Source organism: Echinops telfairi, unplaced genomic scaffold (genome assembly GCF_000313985.2).
Source record: "Echinops telfairi isolate 266 unplaced genomic scaffold, ASM31398v2 ScPeMD7_18;HRSCAF=68, whole genome shotgun sequence".
NCBI lineage: Eukaryota > Metazoa > Chordata > Mammalia > Afrosoricida > Tenrecidae > Echinops > Echinops telfairi.
Window position 1 is genome coordinate 75814768 of NW_022103915.1, and position 23403 is coordinate 75838170.

The 23403-nt window shown below is 35.1% G+C and overlaps 1 protein-coding gene across 6 annotated transcripts in view; it reads left to right on the forward strand.

The window, feature by feature from the left end:
• HECTD1 (HECT domain E3 ubiquitin protein ligase 1) overlaps nt 1-23403 on the forward strand; it is a 100957-nt gene that overhangs the window by 54778 nt on the left and 22776 nt on the right. For 3 of the 6 annotated variants that reach the window (XM_004698519.4, XM_045287861.1, XM_045287859.1), the window contains exons 16-28: nt 564-698; nt 1223-1369; nt 2090-2184; nt 6966-7071; nt 10787-10921; nt 11437-11576; nt 12120-12443; nt 13579-13745; nt 13846-14022; nt 16587-17423; nt 18119-18340; nt 21573-21706; nt 22681-22803. In XM_004698519.4, the coding sequence (XP_004698576.1) occupies nt 564-698; nt 1223-1369; nt 2090-2184; nt 6966-7071; nt 10787-10921; nt 11437-11576; nt 12120-12443; nt 13579-13745; nt 13846-14022; nt 16587-17423; nt 18119-18340; nt 21573-21706; nt 22681-22803 (2742 nt within the window). The remainder of the gene's footprint in view (nt 1-563; nt 699-1222; nt 1370-2089; nt 2185-6965; nt 7072-10786; nt 10922-11436; nt 11577-12119; nt 12444-13578; nt 13746-13845; nt 14023-16586; nt 17424-18118; nt 18341-21572; nt 21707-22680; nt 22804-23403) is intronic. The other 3 variants (XM_045287858.1, XM_045287860.1, XM_045287862.1) reach the window with 3 other exon arrangements.

The following is a 23403-nucleotide window of genomic DNA, read 5'->3' on the forward strand; positions in this document are numbered from 1 at the left end:
GGCTGGTGTGCTTCTTCCATTTGTGCTTTGTTGCTTCTGAGCTAGATGAGAGCTTGTTTACCTTCAGGCCTTTAAAACCTCAGACTCTCCCCAGTGTGATGGGGTCAAATTGGGCACAAACCCTGCACTGTGTTCCCAGTGTTGTCCCCGTAGCACTATGGTTCATTGAGGGCTGTTTTCTCGTGGTGGGCCAGCCCTATGAGCCTCTCTGTGCATTGTCTGCTCTGAGCAGGAGTATCGTCCTCGGGGCTTCGTGAGCCAGGATGTGTTCCCCCCACTCTCCACCCCTCTTCGTTTCTCCCGCGTGTTCTAATCAGGCGTGCCCAAGCTTAACTTCTTACCTTAGATTGAACAGTTTCCCTTCCCCGACAGTTTCTTCCCTCCTCTCCCAACCTCCCCACCCTCTTGGTATTGCTGCTCTCATTTCTATTCCTGAGCAGTTTGTCTGATCTGGATTCCTTATGGCACAAATATTTTAATTCTACAAGTCGCTACATACTTGTAATGGGATATTTGTTTAAATTATTATAGTAAAAATTTCCCCCTTTTTTCAATTTTGATAGGTACGAACGATGGCTCGTGATTTATATGATGACCACTTTAAAGCCGTTGAAAGCATGCCTCGTGGAGTAGTGGTAACTCTCAGGAATATAGCAACTCAGTTAGAGTCATCTTGGGAGCTTCATACAAATAGACAAGTATGTTCAAATTTTGAGACTTTCCAGAACTGTGATTCTGGTTTATATTGTGGTGATTAATCAGGTTGGCAGAATACTGTGCATGGCACAATCAGGCCTCCTTCCTATTTTGTATGGTATCATGCACTCAGAAAGTTTTTATATCTTTACATGGTTGAAAAGAAATGAAAAGAAACACTTTTGTGGCACATAAACGTTATGAAAATAAAACTTAAGTGTCCATAAATGAAGTTTTCCTGGAACACAGAATCATTTATATATTGATTGTGGTGGTTTGGGTACTATAGTTATGAGACTATATGGCCTGTATGGGTTGTTTCCCAATAGTTGCTAAAATAGTTACTTTCTGACCCTTCACGTAAGTTTGCTGTTGCCTGGTGGAGAAAATTTGCCCTAATTATTTGACTTGTTAATGTTGTGTACAATCTAACTTGTTTTTGCAATGAATCATCTTAAAGGTGTAAATTATTTTGAGAAATTATTTTTTTGTTGTCTTCATTAATTCCCCCCCCCCACTCTTTTAGTGTATTGAGGGTGAGAACACTTGGAGAGATTTAATGAAGACTGCATTAGAAAACCTGATAGTACTTTTGAAGGATGAAAACACAATTTCACCATATGAAATGTGCAGTAGTGGCTTGGTCCAAGCTCTTCTTACTGTTTTAAACAATGTAAGTTTGTTAAGTAGTAGGAAAAGTGTGCTTTTGAAGATTACTTATAGCAGGGGGACTTTTAGAATGTTTTGTCAGAAATATTAAAAGGCTGAGTAATAAATATTAATATTTATTTCTTTAACCTTTCCTTTGAGTTGTATCATTAGCTAGAATTAATGAGTTGAATCTTGGTTTTGAAGTTCCTCAGTTGTAATCTGGTCAAGGTTTTGTTAAGTAAAACACCCACTTTTAAGTTTTGATGTTATTTTTTCATTGCGGATTTCTCTATAAGCTATGTAAAAGGAATTAATATTATAGATCTGCCTTCTTAAGTACCTAAATTATATATCATAAAATTAATTTATGGACATTGGTAGTTTAGGAAGTTTATGAGTACTTAACAATTGTGTTTGTTAATAGCCTTATATTTCTCTTCAATTTAGTTTACATTAAATGTTATCTTTGTAGCTAATTTTTCTACTAATTAAAGTCCCTTCCGTCAGATGTACTACTAAACCAGAAAATGCTAATATTATTTGAAATCACTTCTCACACTACATTTTGAAGGAAAAAGAAGTCTGTGCTAGCTAATGCATTTGGTGATACAACAAAATGATATTTTACTTGAAATAATGATTCTATATAGGTTTTAATTTTTGAAGTTATTCATTTCTGCATGAATTTTTCATAAATTTCTGTTTTAAAGGTTTTCTGTATTTTCTACCCTTTTTATTTTAGAGCATGGATTTAGATATGAAACAAGACTGTAGTCAATTAGTAGAAAGAATAAATGTTTTCAAAACAGCTTTTAGTGAAAATGAAGATGATGAAAGGTAAAATTTCATGTTTGTTTATCTTAATATTTGAAGTTTTTCCAGAGTTTATGTCCTAAAATTGGGACTAATATAATGTTTATACACACAATTGAAACTTGTTCAATGAAAAATAACACAGTTTTTAATAAGAGGTGATATTTGATAAGTATTTCCTTAATCAAATGGAATAAAATAAGTTTAAATTGCGTGTTAGATATAAATACAGCTGATCAAAATTTAAATTATATTTCTTGAAGAGACAATCAGAAATTTGAAAAATGATTGCTGACATTAAATAGTGATTTGATTATTTATAATATTAATTATACTGATAATACTGGGGTTCTTTCTTGAGAATACTTTTTTCTTATGCAAACTGAAAATATTTCCAGTTGAAATGCTACACGGGTGGTGGATTCCTAAAATATTTAGGGAAGCAGACAAGCAGGTGGGCTCTAGATAGATAGAGATTGAGCATTGATACACTAGTTCATCATTGAGATGCTGAGTCATGGGTTGGTTTGGTTTCCTCAGACTGCTTTGTCAACCTTTGATTCTTCATAATAAATGATACTTAATTTGAGTCATTTAAAATCACATTGTGAAAATAAATAAATAAATCACATTGTGCTGAGTGCATATTATACTTTTCATGCATACAAAGGTAAGTCTAGAAGTATTGCTAATAGGATTCTATCTAGTTCATACATACATGAGTTTATTACAGGCAGAATGTGTTTAATTATGTCACTGTGATCAGTGGATGGCTACAGAGAAATTCCCTTAAAGTAACACATTTGTCTGAATTCCTTTGGTATACCTTTAAGAAAAAGGAAAAAAAAGATAATTTTATGATTTGAATTCAAGGCTAATTTGACATTTTAAACACAACTGAAGTGGACATCTTCTGTAATTGTTGAAACTTTGCAACTGGTTTACAGTAATTAACAATTTTAGATCAACTGTTTTAAGGAAGGTTCGGAACAAGAATACGTCAAAGGTGAGATGAGAGGAAAGATTGTCAACTTTGAAAAATGAAAAAACTGTGGTGATAAGTCCAGAAACTGGTAGCAGAAAACCATTGAATTAGCATTGATAGGATATTTAAGTTGGACTTTCACAGAGTTAAGCATTTTTTTCCTGTTTTTTTCCAAACCATTTTATCAGGAGCTAATCCAGACATCATACCATTCCATACTTCAAACAAATCAAGCACTCTTGTACAATTGCTACCATAATTAAGTTTCAAAGCATTTTCTTCCTTGAACTCCTTTATATCAGCTCTCCCTTAGCCCTCACCTCCTCTGTCAGACCCCCCCAGGAACCCTTATTCTAGTTATTATCTCTATAGATTCACTTATTCTGGCTTTTATATGCAAAAAATATAGAAAAATATATAACAGAGGGTCAAGAAGGTTACCAACAATAACAGTACAACAGAGATACAAACACCAATATGGGGGAGGAAAAAAAATCCAGAAAATATTAAAAACCAGATCAAGCACAAAGTGTATCAAAAGGTAGATTAAATGGTAAGGTTTTAACAATTCAAGTTAAATTTATCATTTTAATCTACTACAGTCATCTCTCCAATACTCTGATCACCAGGTTATTCCCATGCCTCAATTATGGTTAGAGGGAAATCACTGGAGGCTTATTCCCTGGTAGCTCCTACAAATTTATTTTGGGCTTCCACTGTCATGCATAGTCTTCTGCATAGCAGAATCCCACCATTTAAGTTCTATTACTATTCCCTCCTTTGGGTTTGGATTATGTCATTTACAATCTTTGGATCACAGATACCGGTGTGCTTCTTCCATGTAGGGTTAGTTGACGTTTCACTTAAGATGGCTGCTTGCTTGAAAATAAGCCTTTAAGACCCCAGTTGCTATTCTTTCTGATAGCCAGGTACCATCTAATTTCATCACACTTTGCTTTAACACTCATATCTTCCATGTTTCCATCATGAGGGTGAATATCGAGCAAGGCCCTGTTGTAAGAATTAATTGTTCTTAGATTGGAGCTAGGATTAAATGTGAGTCTAAAATCCATTAGTGAATTTATATTTTTTCATTTGTCTCTGGTTCAACATAGACACATCCTTGTTATTTTATGGTACAGAATCTTATCATTCATCTCCCTGAAGCAATAGGACCGTCTGTTTATAGTGTCATTGATTAGCCCATTGTACTAATTTTGAAACACTATTGAGAGAGGGAGATTGAACAAGTATAGGCTAACTACAAATCGCAATACATGGATTATCGGCTTGCATAGTAAATCCTTACTTTACTGGATGCTATTTACAGAAACAATGGGAATTGGTAGTCAAGCACAACTTACAGTAATGTTCACTGACAATGTCAGACACAGGTCTGCCAGAATAATATATATTTAAAAAATATATATATATATATCTTAATACAGCAAGTGAGGCATTGCAGTAGTAAGTAAATGTTAGTCTGCCTACCAGCAGTTCAGTACTCTTGGTATAGCTATCTTCTGCTTCTTTACATACTGTGTGGTTTCAGTCTTAAGTCCTCAGGTTACAAGTGTGCTTGAGGTAGAGCTTAGTTCACCTAGCGAAGTTTCCACATCGCACTCTGATACGGCCTTTGAGCATGTTGTGCAAGAATTAGTCATTTTTAATTTCCAAGTCTTTTCTTGGTCTCAGCAAACTTTCAGCTCAATGAATGCCAAAATGATTGTGTGAAGATCAGTTCATTCAAAAAGTGAATCTATTAGTGTTTTAAGGCCAGGAAAGTTTTACTGAGGTTTTTAATTTTTTTGTCATGATAGCAGTTGACCAAGGGCTGTTCTTAGAAAATTGTGTTAAAATTTGTATTCTCTGTACCCTACCTACAGCTCTGATTATGCTTCCTCACATTCCTTTGGTTCTCAAAATTCAAACACTGTTGAAAAGAAACATGATTTGATTACCCTCACAAATACACAAAGTGCCATTTTGAAGTGATATTAATCAGCGAACACAGAATCCTTTGGGAAGGGCTAAATAGATGGAAATGTTGGTTGCCTTCAGAAGTGCATAGACCTAAATGAACGATACTTACAGAAACTTCACATTTTGACATTTTAGTTTTTTAATAGAGGTTTCTATGATTTTATAGCAATATTTTTTCACTTAACACTCATATAATAACTTAATGAAAGATTACTATCTTGACCAGTTTAGTTTTTTTTGCTTACTCAAATAATGTTAAAGCTAGGATGGTGAATGAGTGGGGTGAGAGGAGAGACCCAAAACCCATTTGTAGATAAGAGGACATCCCCTCACAGAAGGGTCACAAGGAAGGGACAAGCTAGCCAGGGTGCAGTAGAGCACCAGTGAGACACACAGCATTCTACTTCCTTAGTGCTTCCTCCTCTCCACTATCATGACCCAGTTCTACCTTAAATGCTAGCTAGACCAGAGCATGTACACTGGTACAGATAAGAGTCTCAACACAGGGAATCTAGGAGCGATAAATCCCCCAGGAACAGTAATGGGAGTAGCAAGACCATGAAGGTAGTGTGTAGAGGCAGGGAGGAAGGGGAAACCAGTGGCAATAAACAACACATACCCACCACCCCTCCTCACAAAGGAGACAAACAACAGAAACAGTGAGGGAAGGGAGGCAGTGGTCAGTGTTAACGTATGCAAATAGTAATAGTTTATAAAGGGTTCATGAAGGTGGGGGGCAGAGAGGGAGGACAAAAAGGAGCTGATACCAAGGGCTCAAATAGAAAATAAATGTTTATAAAATAATGATGGCAACATATGTACAAATATGCTTGATAAAATTGATGTATGGATTGTTATACGAGCTGTAAGAGGCCCCAATAAAATGATCTTTAAAAACAACTAGAATGGCATCACTTTACATAAATGTATTTCTGTAGTATTATATAAAAGGTTATAATTTCTCATAATTCGTGATATAATCAAATTATCTTCCAGAAAGTTTATCTCAATTTATTATTTAACCAAGATAATGTGGAATAGTATACCTCACTATATTCTTCAGGGAAAAGATTTACATCTTTATGGAAAACCCACAGGGGCAGTTCTTCTCTTTCCTTTAGGGCTGCTGTGAGTTGTAATGGACTTGACTCAGTGAGTACTTCACTCTTGTATCAAATATTAAGTGTAAAACTTATATTTATGAAACTTTACTAGTTTATATTATTTTGTTTATATCAGATTTTACATAATGAAGTCGCTTAAACTAGAAAACACATCTGTTTTGATTGCTGTTAATGCAGAGATCTCATTAGAAAAATGACATGTCTTATGCTCACTGCCACTGTTTGGTAATCCTGGATAGGCCTCCAAGGCTGTCAGTCTTTACAGAAGCAGACAGCCTCTTTCTACCTACAAGTGGCTGGAAGATTTGAACAGTGGACCGTGCACTTAGTCAAATGCTTACTGTCTTTGTCATTCTGTCTCCTTAAAGTATTGCTGTAAACCAACAAACCCCTCACCTCCGTGGAGTTGATTCATACTCATAGCGACCTTATAGGGTAGAATAGATTCCCTCTGTGGGTTTCTGAAGCAATAAATCTTTGTGAGCAGAAAGTGTGGACACTCTCCCATGGTTTTGAACTGTTGACTTTGTGGTTAGCAGCCCAATGCGTAACCCACTAAATCATCACAGTGTCGTAGTAGTTTAAGACAAAAATAAGCTTTTCTATATATTCATCAACAAAATAGAGTCTATTTGAGATAGGTTATTGTAATTATTACATGAACTTTTATTTGATGTCTTATATAAACTTTTAATAATTTTTTCCCCTCACAGTCGACCAGCAGTTGCATTAATTCGAAAGTTAATTGCTGTACTAGAATCTATTGAACGTTTACCTCTGCATTTGTATGATACACCAGGATCCACATATAACCTCCAGGTAACCATGAACAATACAGCAGCTGATACCGTTTTCCCGAAAATAAGACGGTGTCTTATATTAGTTTTTGCTCCCAAAGATGCACTAGGTCTTATTTTCAGGGGATGTCTTATTTTTTCATGAAGAAGAATACGGTACACATTTATTGTTGAAAAACAAAATAGGAAATTTATTACCTGTATACGGTATGGTAGTAGTTGTCATCACAAACCATAACCAAACTGTGAATCCTACAGTATCAAGAATTTCTTGTTACTAACATTATTTCCATGTACAACAATCTATGGTACATTTATTTATCCATAATTTATGGTACATTTACTTGCACTTCCTGTCTGCTCTGCCTGCGCTGCGACCAACAGTGAGCTGTGCAGTGGCACCTCCCAATACGGTCCAGACTCCAGAGTTACAGTAGCTTGGGGGTGGGCTTATTTTTGGGGGGTGCCTTATCTTTCAGCGAGAGGGAAAACTGTAAGTAGGTCTTATTTTCGGGGTATGTCTTACTTTCGGGGAAACATGGTATGTTGAAAGTAAGGAGTAAAATGTTTTGGAAATGATGATGGTAACATGTATAAATGTGCTTGATACAACTGATGTATGGGTTGTTTTAAGAACTGGAAGAGCCCCTAATAAAATGATTTATTAAAAATTTTTAAAAGGAAGTAGTTAGAAGTGGTCTTACATTTAAAAAATTGTTTTAGACTAAATTTTTTCTGACAAATCATTAATAGCTTTGATTTAAATTGATGATCTTTTTAGTGATTTGAATATATTGCTATTTACAGCTTATTTTGTTTAAACAAATTTCCTCGGAAAGTGATGGAAATATTTACTCAAAAAATATTTATTGGAAATAATCATGTGGGGACCTCAAAGAGTTTGTGGAAAAGTTGAATTAAAAGATAATGGATTGTTAGTTCTAATGACATGGCCTTGCTTGATGTTCGCCCTTCTGAGAAGATCAGCTAAGTTAAAGGGTGCCATAACAAAGTGTGGTGAACAAACTAGATGAAGCCTGGCTATCAGAAAGAATAGTGTCTGGGGTCTTATCAGCTTGTTTTCAAACAAGCAGCCGTCTAAGTGAAGCATCAACTAAGTCCACATGGAAGAAGCACATGAGTCTGTATGATCCACGAATTGTAAATAATCTAAAGGAGGGATTGGCATCAGAGCTTAAATTGTAAACTTCTGGTTTGGCTTTAGATGAGTGGAAGCCTAAAATCTATTTGAAGGGTCTACAAATAGGATTAAGCCTCAGGGTGAATCCCCTTTGATCATAGTTGAGGATGTGACTAGGCTGGTTATCAGTCAGAGAACATTGTAAACTCGATTATGGCACAAGTAGTTAGGTCAAAGTGCTGTGTCTTATCATTTGTTCACCTTTTGACTTATTTTGAAGATGTTTCAGGATTTGTTTGTTTTGAAGTAAAGGGAAATGCACATAGGTTAAGTCATTGGTGAATCTCCTCTAACCATGGAACATGGATGTGAATGGTCTTGTTAACATGCAGAATGCCTTAAAAACTGGATTATTGCAGATGCAGTTAAGCTAAAATTTAGCATCCTATCATTTGATCTCCCTTAGGATTCACTTGAATTTCTCATAGTTTACTGTTTTCTGTTTCTTTTCAATTGAGGTTTTTTATCTGTTTTAGTTTATTATTGTTAGTTTCTTAAATTGTTTTCTGGTTATGAAATCTAGGATAGATAAATCTATAATAATGAAGAGTATGAGACTAAAGAAAACTTTCTAAAACAAATTGTGATGATATTGTACAGCTCTTCTATTGAATTGTGCATGCCAATAAAACTATTGGGGGGAAAAAAGATAATGATTTGACCTCCTCTTTGACCCATTTAAAAGTAATTTTACTTTAAGAAAAAAAAGGAAGGAGATACACTCAGATTAAGACTCATCCCCTCTGACCACAGTGCATTGGAAAGTGGATTAATTAAGCTAAAATTTTAACACCTTATCATTTAATCACTCTTTTGACCTTTAAAGTATTTTTAACTTGTTTTAATTTGAAGTTTTCTCTGTTTTACTTTGTTATTGTTAGTTTTTCTTTTTCTTTTTAATTTAGTTTATTGTTTTGTATATAATCCAAGATAGGTAATTTATAGAGATAGTATGCTATTGCTGTTCCTGTGAAAGCTGCCATTATTACTTGGCTTTATCGTCTCTCTTCTTTATAGACATCATTTTTTTATTATGCATTCACTTACTCTTTTGTTAGAAGATATGATCCTGATATGAATTAACAAAATATGCAGAATACTAGCAGCCCTGCTCAAATTGTTATTACATCTTTTGTGGATTACTGCAGTGATTTCTAATAGGTCTTTTGGCTTGAATTTTGCTTTTGTCCAATCTATCCTGCTTTTTTGTCCAATCTATCCTGCTTTCCATTCCATGGAATAGATTCTTCAAATGCAGAAGATTTTATAGTTAACTAGGATTCTACATTTGCTCAAATATTGCCTACTTATGATGAACAAAACTTGCCTGAGAACCCACTAGTGTTTTTTTTTAGCCTTTATACCCCAGACTAGTGAGTATCTGTCTACATAGTGTTATAATTTCATATGCATAACACTGTAGACATATTATACAATGTAAAGTGTACCAAATGTGATATAAAAAGAAGTACTGACAGACTAATAGAGAAGCGGTAGGAGACTATAAGAGGAGCCCTGGTGGTACTGTAGGTAAGGCATTGGTCTGCTAGCCACAAAATCAGTGGTTCAAACCTACCAGCCGTCTCTTGGGGAAAAGTTGTGCTCTTATAATCTTCGCAACCCAGCATAGCATGGTTATGAGTCAGAACTGACTCAGTGCCAGTGGGTTTTTTGGGTTTAATGTAATGGACTATATAGTCCATCTGTTTTTGTTTTGTCCTAAGGCACACCAGTGACCACAAATATTTAGAATTTGGCTGCTTTTACAGTCCTGTAAGGACCAGCATCTCTTATTAAACTTTTCATGTGTAGGCATTTATGCAAGGTCCAAAGATGATAACACCAGGAATGTACTCTCTGATAGTTTTGCAATCTATAATGCTACCAAAGTACGTTTTGTTATTGTGTGCCGTCAAGTCAATTTTTGACTTATGTCCCACATAGGGTGACCTGGCCTGTAATCTATACAGAAGCAGTTTGGCAGGTCTTTCTCGTGTTGAGCACATAGGTATGTGTGATCAACTAAACTTTCAGTTGGCAACTGAGTGCTTAAGCAAGGTGCTACCTGAGCTCCTTATATCACATATGTAGTTATTACATTATATGTCTTCAGGAATTAGTTAAGGTTGGTGCTGAAATGGTGCTACCTAAAATTGCTCGTCCATACTTGATTTTTACTAAAATGTATTAAAGATAATTTATTAGCTATAAGTTATTTAATGTAGTCTTGCTTTGAAGACAATAAATAGCACAATATAACTTCATTACAAAATTTTTTTTTCATTACAAAAATTTATCAAGAAGATTGAAATTTATCAATTAGATATGGAATTCTTCTGTTAAAATATTTTATAATTTTATATAAACCATCAATATTTAGGTTATATAGAAATTCTAGCCATTAGAACTTACTTAGGAATCCCTGTTTTAGATGTAATAGAAGACAAATCTTTCCGTTTTGATTAGACTTGTTCATTTTTTCAATACTAAGATAAAAAGGCAAGATATTTTCTGAAGTATTTTTATTTCTTTGTAGATACTTACAAGAAGATTAAGGTTTCGGCTGGAGCGTGCACCTGGTGAAACTGCTTTGATAGACAGGACTGGCAGAATGTTGAAGATGGAACCCCTAGCCACAGTTGAGTCTTTAGAACAGTATCTCTTGAAAATGGTGAGTGAATGGCAAAGGCATGGCATTCACTGCTGTGGTTTAGAACTCTTTAGAGAATTTGGAAAATCAACTAGTCAGAGAATATGATGATATAGTTTGATTCTATTTCTAGGAATCTATTCTAAGAAAATAGTCTTATATATAACAAATGCTTCCTCCATAAAGGTGTTTATTGTTATTTGTAGTACTGAAATAGCAAAACCTCAACCAATAAACAATATCAAGTAACTTTCTATTGTTCGATTATGATAAAGGTATTAAAATATATGAAATAAGATAGTTTAAAAATTTTAATGATGAAGAAAGACATTGTTCTATTCTATGCACTGAAATGGTAAATTAAGAAAATGTGCTGTGAAATGAATATTGGAGGGTCTTCCTAATTTGTAATTTTAGAAATATTCTTTAAGGTGCCCTTGTTATAATAAATTAAAAACAATTCATATTGAAAAAAGACTATGGTGAATAAAGTATCAAACTTTAATAAGCTTAATATCTTAATTTGTTTGGTTTAGGTAGCAAAGCAGTGGTATGATTTTGACCGATCTTCATTTGTTTTTGTTCGAAAATTAAGAGAAGGTCAAAATTTTGTATTTCGGCACCAGCATGATTTTGATGAAAATGGGATTATCTACTGGATTGGGACAAATGCCAAGTAAGTCATTTCTATTTTAGTCTAGAGTTACCACCAAACCAAAACTAATCCCACTGCCACTGCATCCATTCCGACTCGGATTCAGACACCCTTTTTAGTGTGCTCGAGGCTTTATAAATCTTATGGAAGCAGACAGCCTCATCTGTGGGGCTCACTGGCTGGTTGGTTTCAATCTCGGAATATGCGGTTAGCAATCTACACTTAACCAATAGCCCACCCTCGCTCCATTCTTGGAAAAAGAATTCTAGAGTAGAATAAATGTTTTTGTACACACACACACATGCGTGCATTGTTTATGGAAATGGAATTAAAAGATAATAGAATTTCTCTAAGGAACTGTTTGGGGCCCCCTTCATTCTTTTACATGTTTGTGTAAGTCTTGTAGGTTAACTTGAAAATAATCTAAGATTCTTTTGAAGGAAAAAATGCTTGCACCATTCAGAATTTTATTTAAATTATTACAATTTTATATTTAACAAAGTAATGCTTTACGTTTTTAACAGTGTTATCTGAGTTGCTTTTTTTTTCCTTTTCCCTGGATAGAACTGCGTATGAATGGGTAAACCCAGCTGCTTATGGACTTGTAGTAGTAACATCGTCAGAAGGAAGAAATCTACCTTATGGCCGCTTAGAAGACATTTTAAGTCGTGATAATTCAGCTTTAAATTGTCACAGCAATGATGATAAGAATGCTTGGTTTGCTGTAGATCTCGGTCTGTGGGTAATACCATCAGCATATACTCTTCGGCATGCTCGTGGTTATGGAAGGTCTGCACTGAGAAATTGGGTTTTCCAGGTATCCAAAGATGGACAGAACTGGACTTCCTTATATACCCATGTGGATGACTGCAGTCTCAATGAACCAGGGTTAGTGGAGCAATCTTTGCAGTTGGGAAGCTCATGAGAGCTGTGTTGTTTTGATTTATAATGGTGTACTTTTATGTTTTTTCTAAACAAAAATTATCCTACAACTTGAACACTAAGATTTGGAAGTACTATATGGAAAAAATAATCTATAACTTATCAAGGGGATTTTGAGGGAGGACAGGTGGGGAAAGGAGGGGGAAGAAATGGGGAGCTGATATCAGGGGCTCTAATGGGAAGACAAGGCTTTGAAAATGATGGCGGCATATGTGCAAATGTGCTTGACGCATGGGAGGAGCGTATGAGTTGTGATAAGAGATGTAAGAGCCACTAATAAAAGTATTTAAAAAAGAAAAAAAAATTGAAAGTAATAGTTTTACGAAAAATTTGGTCAAAAATATTAAATTGAATATTAGAAAACTTAACTTGTAATATTTATAATTGATGTATGCCTGTGTGTGATCTATATATATGTATCATACTAACAGTAACAAATTTGTTTTTTATTAAACTTTCTGCATACATAGGCATGTTCAAAATGAACCATGATTTTTGCTGGTTTTAGAATTAAGCTGAATTTTTTTCTTACCTATATACATTTTTTCTTTATCGGTAATATTTTAAAGTAGGACTTCCAGTCATTGCTAAAATATTCTCTCTTTTTTTTTCATTTCTAAAATATTTTGATAAAGCTTTAGTTGTATATTGTTTGTGGCACATTTTTAGGTGTAAGCTATAGAGTTATTTATCACTTTCCACATTTGCCGTATTGCTAATAGTTTTAAAATAAAAATTTTAATACAGAATTTAAAACTGCAAGAATTTAAAAAATCTTTTTACATTATAAAAGTCTTTATTACACTTCTTTTAAACTTTATAACTTTAGTTTCTATTAAGCATAAATGAATGCGTCATATTAGGTAATATACATTTAAAAATTTATTTTAAGCTTTTTGGGTGTCCTTTTCCTCTTATTTCTTTGATTTTTGTTATTAATTATCTACTAAATATGTAAATTATGTTTCCTATGCTTCTCAATTACGTAAAAAATTTTCTTCACTTTGAATTTCATTTTTTCTTTTTTAAGTATCATTTTCATTACACTTTTTTCCCCCCCTCCCTACCAACACATTTATAGGTCAACAGCAACCTGGCCTCTTGATCCACCAAAGGATGAGAAACAAGGGTGGAGACATGTGAGAATAAAACAGATGGGGAAGAATGCCAGTGGGCAAACACACTACCTCTCACTGTCTGGATTTGAACTTTATGGCACTGTGAATGGAGTATGTGAAGATCAGCTAGGTAAAGAACTGATAAAAGGTTCCCATAACTTAATAAATTATTACTTCAGTTTATGCAAAGTGATTATGTTTATGGAGTTAAACCAGTTTCTACCTTACAGGCAAGGCAGCTAAGGAAGCAGAAGCTAATCTTAGAAGACAGAGACGTCTAGTACGCTCCCAGGTTCTGAAATACATGGTCCCAGGAGCTCGGGTGATCCGAGGCCTTGATTGGAAATGGCGAGATCAGGATGGCAGTCCACAGGGAGAAGGCACTGTCACAGGAGAATTACATAATGGTGAGCAAGGTGCATGTTAGCACTTGCAATATAGAAATCAAGGGTGGAAACACTAGCCTTTTTTTTTTTTTTAAACTTTGGGATAAATTGTGTGACTACCCAACAATATATAGAAGAATTGATCTATTTATTTCACATTAATAATGGAATTCACATATATTTATAAATAAGAGCAACTTTAATATTCATGGACTTTGATTAGACATGTCACTACTGTTTTGAAGTGGCTCATAAATCAACATAAACACATTTTCTTGGCCGCTCTACCTTGTTTTAGTTTTGTATTACTTCTGAATTTTATTTTAATTTTTTTTTTAGCTTTTCCTTGTCTTCCTAGTGTCACAGGAATTAGGCAATACTGTTTTTTTCCGTGTTAAAAACCACATAGAAAAGGCATTATCATTTTTTAATTGCCATTTTTCAATAAAGCATAGAATAAGAATCCTAGCCTCTTTATTCATTAGTAGGTTATGAATTATTTCAGTGTTTCTCGGTCAGCTTTTCTTGGGGCTTCTAACTTTAAAGCTATGTAAAAGATCATTGTTTTTAAATTAAGTGTATCCTTTTGCTGTATATTTTCGGGGATGTCTAATAAATTAGGAAATGTACAATTTTAATCACACAAGTTAGCATCAGGAAAAACTTGCTTTTGCTATCTGACAAGTGTAGACATTTTGTATTTTGGCTGACAAAAATGGTGATTGCTGTTATGTTGTGATTTAAAAAGTCTTTGTCAGAGAGGATTGTTTCTAAATAGTTATGCCAGCTATTTCCAATAATGGCTATTCATTACTTTTATTTATAAACATATGTTTTGGTGATAAGAGAAGCAGTGGGTTTTGTACAGTTATGTATAGTATATCTGTGGCCTTTAAACATTATTAATTTGCCTAGGTTTGAGGTAAAACATTCTGAATTCTAGTATGAGAGGGTTTTTTCTTTGCTTTTAAAAAAGTTTTCACCAAGTTATAGCAATTAAGTCTGTATATTTTTCAAGAGTCTACATTGGGAGGATTAGCCATTGGATTATCCCTTAATTATTTGACATGTTACTACGTAGAGTTACCTAGTTAGACTTTACACATAACAATTATCAGCAAGAGTACGATCTTCTGCTTCCCTGTATGTAACACATTTAATTAAACAGTTAACAGAATTTACAACTGCTCTGGAATAAGCTATCAGTGTAATTTTTGACTAGTTAATACTATACCGATGTCATTTTTATTTGAGGTTGGAATGTTTTTGAACCTTACTCTTTCTCACACTTGTCCATGTAGCAGAAGAGAAGTGGTTTCTTCAGAGGTTATTTCAGCATACAGAATAAATTGAGGCAATTGAAAGCTACTTATGTAGGCTTGGGGGAGTCACTTTTCATTTTAGAGCACTGGTATACATTATTACCCACAGGTAATTCAGTATTACTTATACCTCTCTGAGCTTCATCAAATGTGTATATATATGTGAATTTGGCTTGTCAATGTTTATATGTATGTATTTATGTTATAAGTTTTATGAAAACTTTTTTGGTGTAACAAAGCAATATTTATGTGTTATTGTTCCCCTTTGAAATAATTATTTTATGACACTAAGATTAGATTATAAATGTTTTTTGATTTCCTTTTTTTTTTTAATTTCCTTTTAACAGGCACAATTTTTGTGGTTTCTTTTGGAAGTTGGTTAACTCTTAAAAAAAAAAGACTGTCTTTTTCAAGAAGGAGTAAACATAAATTGAATGTCATTCTCATCAGTTACTAGCTTTAGCAAATAAGTTATAATTAAAAGCTTAACATGCTTTTTAATTTTTATTTTAGAATTTACTGGGCTTATTCAGATTTATTATACTCAATTAAAACAGCAACAAGTAACTACTAAACTTTGAGAACAAAACCGAAATATTAACAGTATTTTATTGAGCTAGTGGACTAAACTATCTACAGTGATATTTCATTATAATGCTTGTCAATTAGAAGCTGTAGTACAAACATAGAAATTAGTGGTTAAAACAAAAAGAAAGAAAGAAATTAGTGGTGAATGAGTATTTTATTTTAATAGAAATAAAATTTGACCACATAATTAAAACAACAAAACCCAAACTTTGTTGGTAAGTCTCCATCTATCCTTGCTGCAGTTGTAGGATTTTCCTACTTGGGTCCACTTTGGGTTAAGTGTTAAACAGTTCTTTCATTTTAGAGATACCTCAGTAGATGCAAACACAATCGTTACGTTGTTTTTACATATCACCAGAGTGAGTACTCCTGAAATAAGGGAAACGAAAAGAATTTTTTTGTTTCCCAGAAACTTTGTATATAGTACATGTTTTTCTTTACATGATTTCGTATAAGAATCAGATAATACTAGTTTTCAGATAGCTAGCCTAATCATTTAAATAAGGAATTGATTAGATTAAATAGATCACATTTAATTTTAGTTGGCAGACCTTAAATGACTATAGAAATTAAAAAATACAGGACTGGTGAAAAGCTGATCCCATATGTGGAGCTACTGTGTGACACGCTCCTATATACTTTCTGTGGGTCTCACAAACTCCTGTCCCTTTCCAGGCTGGATTGATGTCACCTGGGATGCTGGTGGCTCAAACTCTTACCGTATGGGCGCAGAAGGAAAATTTGACCTCAAGCTTGCACCAGGGTACGACCCTGATACAGTGGCATCACCCAAACCTGTTTCATCCACTGTTTCAGGCACAACGCAATCATGGAGCAGCTTGGTGAAAAACAACTGTCCAGACAAGACATCTGCTGCTGCAGGCTCCTCCAGTAGAAAAGGAAGCAGCAGCTCTGTGTGTAGCGTGGCCAGTAGCAGCGACATCAGCTTGGGTTCGACCAAAACGGAACGGAGATCAGAAATTGTAATGGAGCACAGTATAGTTTCAGGAGCTGATGTCCATGAACCGATTGTTGTTCTTTCATCTGCTGAAAACGTCCCTCAAGCAGAAGTAGGGTCGTCTTCCAGTGCGAGCACCAGCACCTTAACAGCGGAAACGGGAAGTGAAAATGCTGAAAGAAAGTTAGGTCCTGATAGTTCTGTCCGTACTCCTGGAGAATCCAGTGCAATATCCATGGGGATTGTTAGTGTTAGCTCTCCTGATGTTAGTTCAGTATCTGACTTAACTAATAAAGAAGCAGCTTCACAACGACCTCTTAGCTCTTCAGCAAGTAACAGACTGTCAGTGAGTTCTTTGTTGGCTGCTGGGGCCCCCATGAGTTCTAGTGCAAGTGTACCTAACTTATCATCACGGGAAACATCTAGCTTGGAGAGTTTTGTAAGGAGAGTAGCAAACATAGCACGGACTAATGCCACAAACAACATGAATCTAAGCCGAAGCAGCAGTGATAACAACACTAATACTTTGGGGAGGAATGTGATGAGCACAGCAAGTAAGTGAGCTTTTCCTTACAAAACAAATGCTATTTTCACCTTTGAATGATGTAAGGTCGAGTCTCTGGAAGAGTGCTCCTACAACCTTGAACTAGATCATGAACCGTTTTAGCTACAACTGTGTCAAATTAACCCTAGGAATGTGAAGTTGAGTTTGAAAGAATCATAGTATTGTTAAGAATTCAGATCAGCTATGTGAAAAGGGCCTCTTATTCTTAGAAAATAATAATAAAATAGGTTAATTCTTAATGTGATGAATGATTGATTAAAGATATGTGATTAAGTAGATGACCATTAAATATCATAGTTTGTTGAAACCAGAGCATTACATTGGAATGGGTTTTACTTAGGTCTCAAATGGATTTGGGCCTTTGAAGGTTGCTCTCATTTAAGATATTAGTGGGTCAGAGTAATCCCTTTGTAAAATAACAACTGGGAATTACTTCATTGCCTACTGGTTAGAAAGTTAGTTTGCTTTTAAATAGCTTGGTTTACTTTAGCAATAATAATAGTGCTATAAGAGCCCCCAATAAAAGTATTTAATTTAAAAAAATAGTGCTAGAAAAATCAGGATTTTTAACTTGGATTTCAGTTGGATTCTCAAAGTTACTATTCGTTTAAGGCCATAACCTTTTTAGTTTTTCTTAATATAAAACCTGGTTTTTTAAGGTGACTTGCTTCATTTTTTCCTTAGCTTCTCCTCTTATGGGTGCACAGAGCTTCCCTAATTTGACCACACCTGGCACTACATCAACGGTGACTATGTCAACATCCAGTGTGACTAGTAGCAGCAATGTAGCGACAGCAACAACAGTTTTATCAGTGGGCCAGTCATTAAGTAACACTTTGACCACCAGCCTCACCTCAACCTCCAGTGAAAGTGACACAGGTCAGGAAGCAGAGTACTCCTTATATGGTAAGTTGCCGTTTAAAATGAAAATATTTAAAGATTGATGTAGTACATGCCCCTACTGTATTTTCTGTGTGTGTGTGTGTGTGTGAGAGAGAGAGAGAGAGAGAGAGCACGCGCGATTAGGGTTAGAAAATAATGATTATCTTTTTTTACAAATACAGCATTTCACATATGATTAAAACTAGTGGTGTGTGAAAAGGATTCAGAAATTCTTGGATTATAAATAAAGCAGACATCTAGAACCTTTTTTGTTATCCTTTTTTGCCCTTGGTTACTATTACAATTTTTTTTTAAGATCATGTTATTTGGGGCTCTTACAGCTCTTAAAACAATCCATACATAAAGTGTATCAAGCATATTTGTACATATGTTGCCATCATTATTTTCTAAACATTGACATTCTATTTCGCCCCTTGGTATCAGCTCACCTTTTTTATACCCCCCCCCCCAACCTTGAAACACCTTGATAAATTAAAATTATTATTTTCGTGTCTTACACCATCCACTGTCTACCACGTTTCTGTTGTTTGTCCCCCTCGGGGGCAGGGGTAGGGGTGTTATACATCCTTAATTGTGATAGGTTCTTCCTTCCTTCCCTATTACAATTTTTTTGGAAGCACCAAAAAACCAAAAAATATTTGACACCTTTATCAAAGAAAACCAATAAGAAGTGATAGTCTATATTATTACCAAGGTCTTAGGGAATAACTCCTTATGGAGGTAACCTTTGAGTTTTTAAAATAGCTAACAAATTTTTTGTTAGAAAGTTCCCCAGTTAAATCATGTTTCCCGTGTTATAATCGGTGATAAACGATTTGATTAAACTAAAATATGTGTTCTTAATCATTTTATTGTTTCTAAATGGAAAATACTTTGTAAATTTCCTAGAGGGGGGCAGTGGTGGTGGGTGGGAGGATGGTGGGGGTGGAAAAAAAAATTTCCTAGAAAAGTTTTCAATTTGCAATTAATCGCCCCTCGAATAAACCTCACTTGCTATGATGTTGCCAGTGCGCAAAGCTAGAACTCCTAGGAAAAATTAAAATCATCTAATCTTCCCATTGCAGAGATAGCCACCGTTTCATAAGAAACATATATATTGTGTTTAAGGTGAATGTCTACACAGCAAATTAGGTTCCTTTTTAACTATTTCGATACAAATTAATGATGTTGATTACTCTGTTCACAGTGGGAGCTCATTGGGGTCTTGATTAGGATTTCCCATATATGTTAAGAACCTTGAACACCTTTTCATTTGCTTTATTAGCCAATTATATATACTCTCAGGAGAAATCTCTTCATCTTCTTTGTCCTTTTTTTAAAATAAGTTTTTCTTTGGTAATGATCTATCAGTCTCCATTTTGTGATATGATGTGGCTGTCCTCTGTTTTCATAACTCCAAATTTTAGATAACAACATGGTTTTTTAAGCCTAATCATTTAATAAGTGGGGAGTAGATATATAGGGTCATGTCATCTGCAAATAAACAATCTTACTTTTGCCTTCCTTATTTGGATATCTTTTATTTCTTTTCCTTACCAAGTTGCTCTGGCTGGAACTTCTGGTGCAATATGAGATAGCAGTACTGAAAGTATCTTTGTTTTGTTCCTAATCTTAGGGAGATAACTTTTTCAGTGTTTCACTAGTGATTATGATGTTTGTTGTGAGTTTTTTATACATGCTTTTTATTATGCTAAAGGATTTCTCAGTTTGTGTTTTGACACCAACATTTCCTTGAACACGAAGCGCTTAATGAACAAATCTAAACAAAAACAGTCTATGTTTTTATGGATTGGCCCTGCGCTCGAGCTCTCCTTTGGTGCTTAGGCTGTTCAGTTTTACCCCAGCCTTGGCTTTCTGTCAGCTGTAGCTCAACTAGTGAGGGTATGACCTATCCTGGACATGTGCTGCTTTTTAAATTACCCAATATTTTTCAGTGCTTATGAATTCCCTAATTTTCCAAAGAAACCTTCTTGTTTTCTTCTGATACTTTGTGCTATTATATCACAACCAGTTTTTTGCTCCATGTAGCTGTTAGTGTTTTGATCAGTTTACGGTGTTTCAAGCAATGCCACTCCCTGCCTAGTTTCACACATTAAGAAGATGAGCTGTCACTGCCACTGTGCTAGGGAACGCAAGGTCAAGTAACACCACAGAGCTTTCCTGCTGTTTCTGAGTTGCCCTTTTCTTGACTCAGCATTTGTATGGATACTGTAAACCTTCATTATTTTCCAGAGTTCTGACAGTTCCCAGTTTTGTTTAATTTTTTATGTTTCTATAGAGAAACAGGAGTTTGGAGCTGCTTGTTGATTTTTTGCTGGGATAATGTAGGTTGGGCTCCGTTTTCATTGGAGTTGAGGGCTGAAAATGATGAGAAGGAGGGAACTAAAAGTATTCAAAGTTTACTGAACTTCCTTATATGCAATATAATAAAAGATTCTGCACATGATGTTACATAATCTTACAGGAATAAAATGCCATTAACTAACCATCTAGGTCACAGACAAAGTAAATGATGGAATTTAAGTTAGGTCTGACTGATTTTCTTAATTTTTTTTTTTTTTGTCTTAAAAGATTATTTTTAGATTTCTTGGGCTCATTTATATGCTTGTTAAATGCCTCTCACCCTTATAAACTCTATGCTCAGGCCATGTCTGTATAACTGGTGTCTATCATTATTCTTGGCATATAAGACATACTGTTATTGAATAACTCCAAAATCTTCTCTTTTCACCGTGTTATGCTTTTCGTGTTAGTCAGAAAATAGTGGTATAGTTGTTACTACTTTTTTAACTTCATGCGTATAGTTAATGTTTCATACTGTGACTCTGTCGGTTCTAGTTTAGCTTCTGATTATCTGTTGTCCTGTGGTGTTTTTCGCCACGCTTGTTCCTCAACCTGTATAGTGGTGAAAAGGAGCGCTATCACTCGGTACAGTCTTCACGCTAGTCTTTCTCTAAGTTTAGCATTGTTTGTAAAACTCCTATGTCCTTGGATAGCGCAACTTGTTTGCTCTAGGCAGTAAGTTGGCTGTTTGAGCCCACTCAGAAGCAGCCAGAAAGAAAGACTTCTATGATTGCTTCAGTGAAGATTATAGCAAAGAAAACATTTCAATTCTGTAACACACGGGGTGGCAAAACATGAGTCGAAATGGTCTCGGTGGCACTGGACTGGAGTTAGGGGAGTTGTAAGTAACTTTGTGGTGCATGGACAGTAAGTTGTTGGCTTTGTTTTCCAGATTTTCTTGATAGCTGCCGGGCCAGCACTCTGTTAGCTGAGCTGGATGATGATGAAGATTTGCCTGAACCAGATGAAGAAGATGACGAAAACGAAGATGACAATCAGGAGGACCAAGAATACGAGGAGGTTATGGTAGAGATAGCGCTTCCCATTTTCTTTAGTAAGATAAGATACTAATGATTAAATCAAAGAGATGAAAAGCTAAATCATGATTAAACCTTGGAACAATAATAACAATAATGGTGTCATTAATTTGGTCAGATAAGAGCACATTTACCCCCACTCCTACATATTTGAGTCACTCTTTAAAAGGAAGCAAATTGTTTTATTTGAAAAATGTTACCTGTCACATGGTGCTATGTTAGCAGGTTTTAAAATAGTGAGGTTAGAGAACTGCACTAGTCCGCGAGTATGTACTTGCCGTGGTTTTAGACAATGATTATGGTTAGAATCTCTTATTACCTGCTATTTGGCAAGTCTTTCCCATGTATTAGCTTATTGTTTCCCTCGTTTAACTATTGTTTCCCTCGTTTAACTATTCCCATGTATTAGCTTATTGTTTCCCTCGTTTAACTATTCCCTCGTTTAACTATTGTTTCCCTCGTTTAACTATTCGGTTTTAGACAATGATTATGGTTAGAATCTCTTATTACCTGCTATTTGGCAAGTCTTTCCCATGTATTAGCTTATTGTTTCCCTCGTTTAACTATTCGGTGGTGGCATTGAAAGGGAAAAGTGCTTTAACAGGGTTTAAGTAGAAAAGTGGAACCCAAGCATAGATAGTAATTGTGAACCAGAACTGCTTGTGGTTACTGACTTTGATAGTTTTGTATGTTAATGCTCTTTTTGGTAAGTAATTTGGCAAGTTGAGTTTTAAAGGAGTGAAAAACGTTTTTAAATGTATGTTTTAAAACCTAACTTTCAGTATGTTGCTTTGTGTTCCTCTGTTAAAGAGGTCGGTATAAAATGCACAATAGATTTTAAACTTCTCTGAAGATAGTGGGCAAAGATCGAGTCTTTGTCACCGACAATTCCATTATGAGTTTATGGTTTCTGGGCAAGTCTCAGCCAAGACATGCGAACTAATTAGGTCATTTTAAATTTAGATTCTGAGACGTCCATCCCTGCAGCGTCGAGCTGGCTCTCGCTCTGATGTAACTCATCATGCTGTCACATCGCAGCTACCACAGGTCCCTGTTGGAGCAGGGAGCCGACCTATTGGGGAGCAGGTAATATCCTCATGATCTCCTCTACAATGCTTTTTTGGTTTTCTCACAGGAAAACACCAACCAAAATGTCTATCAAAAAATTACAGAAGGGTACGGCGCGGGTAAGAGGGAAGGAAACCACTAAAGGAAATGCACCAACGCCCTGGGTTGCACACAGCAGGCAGAGTCCAGGCTTGCCGTGATTGAATGTCTGTCGGCCTTTCTGACTTGAGGCCCCTTTGCTTGGCCTATGGGTCATAATAGCATACACCGGAAGGGTTAATATGTGTCATCTAAGAATGGTTGTTTTACTAATAAGTGTGATGGTAGTAGTAGCTGTAATTGCAGTGGTAGAATAGCAGTAAGAGAAGAAGCAGTTACTTAAAGTAGTAGTCTATTAGTTAATATTCATTGACTAGTAATTATGCTTGGATTCTTATTTGAGTGCTTTTCATGATTTAAAATTTGCATTAACTATTTGAGAGTTATTATTCGCCCTATTTTTCAGGTAAAGTAATTGTTAAAGGTTTATTTAATTTATAATTTTATAGTGAATGATGGGGGGAGTGCGAAGTGGAGATCCAAAGCCCATTAGTAGGCCACTGGAGATCCCCTTGCAGA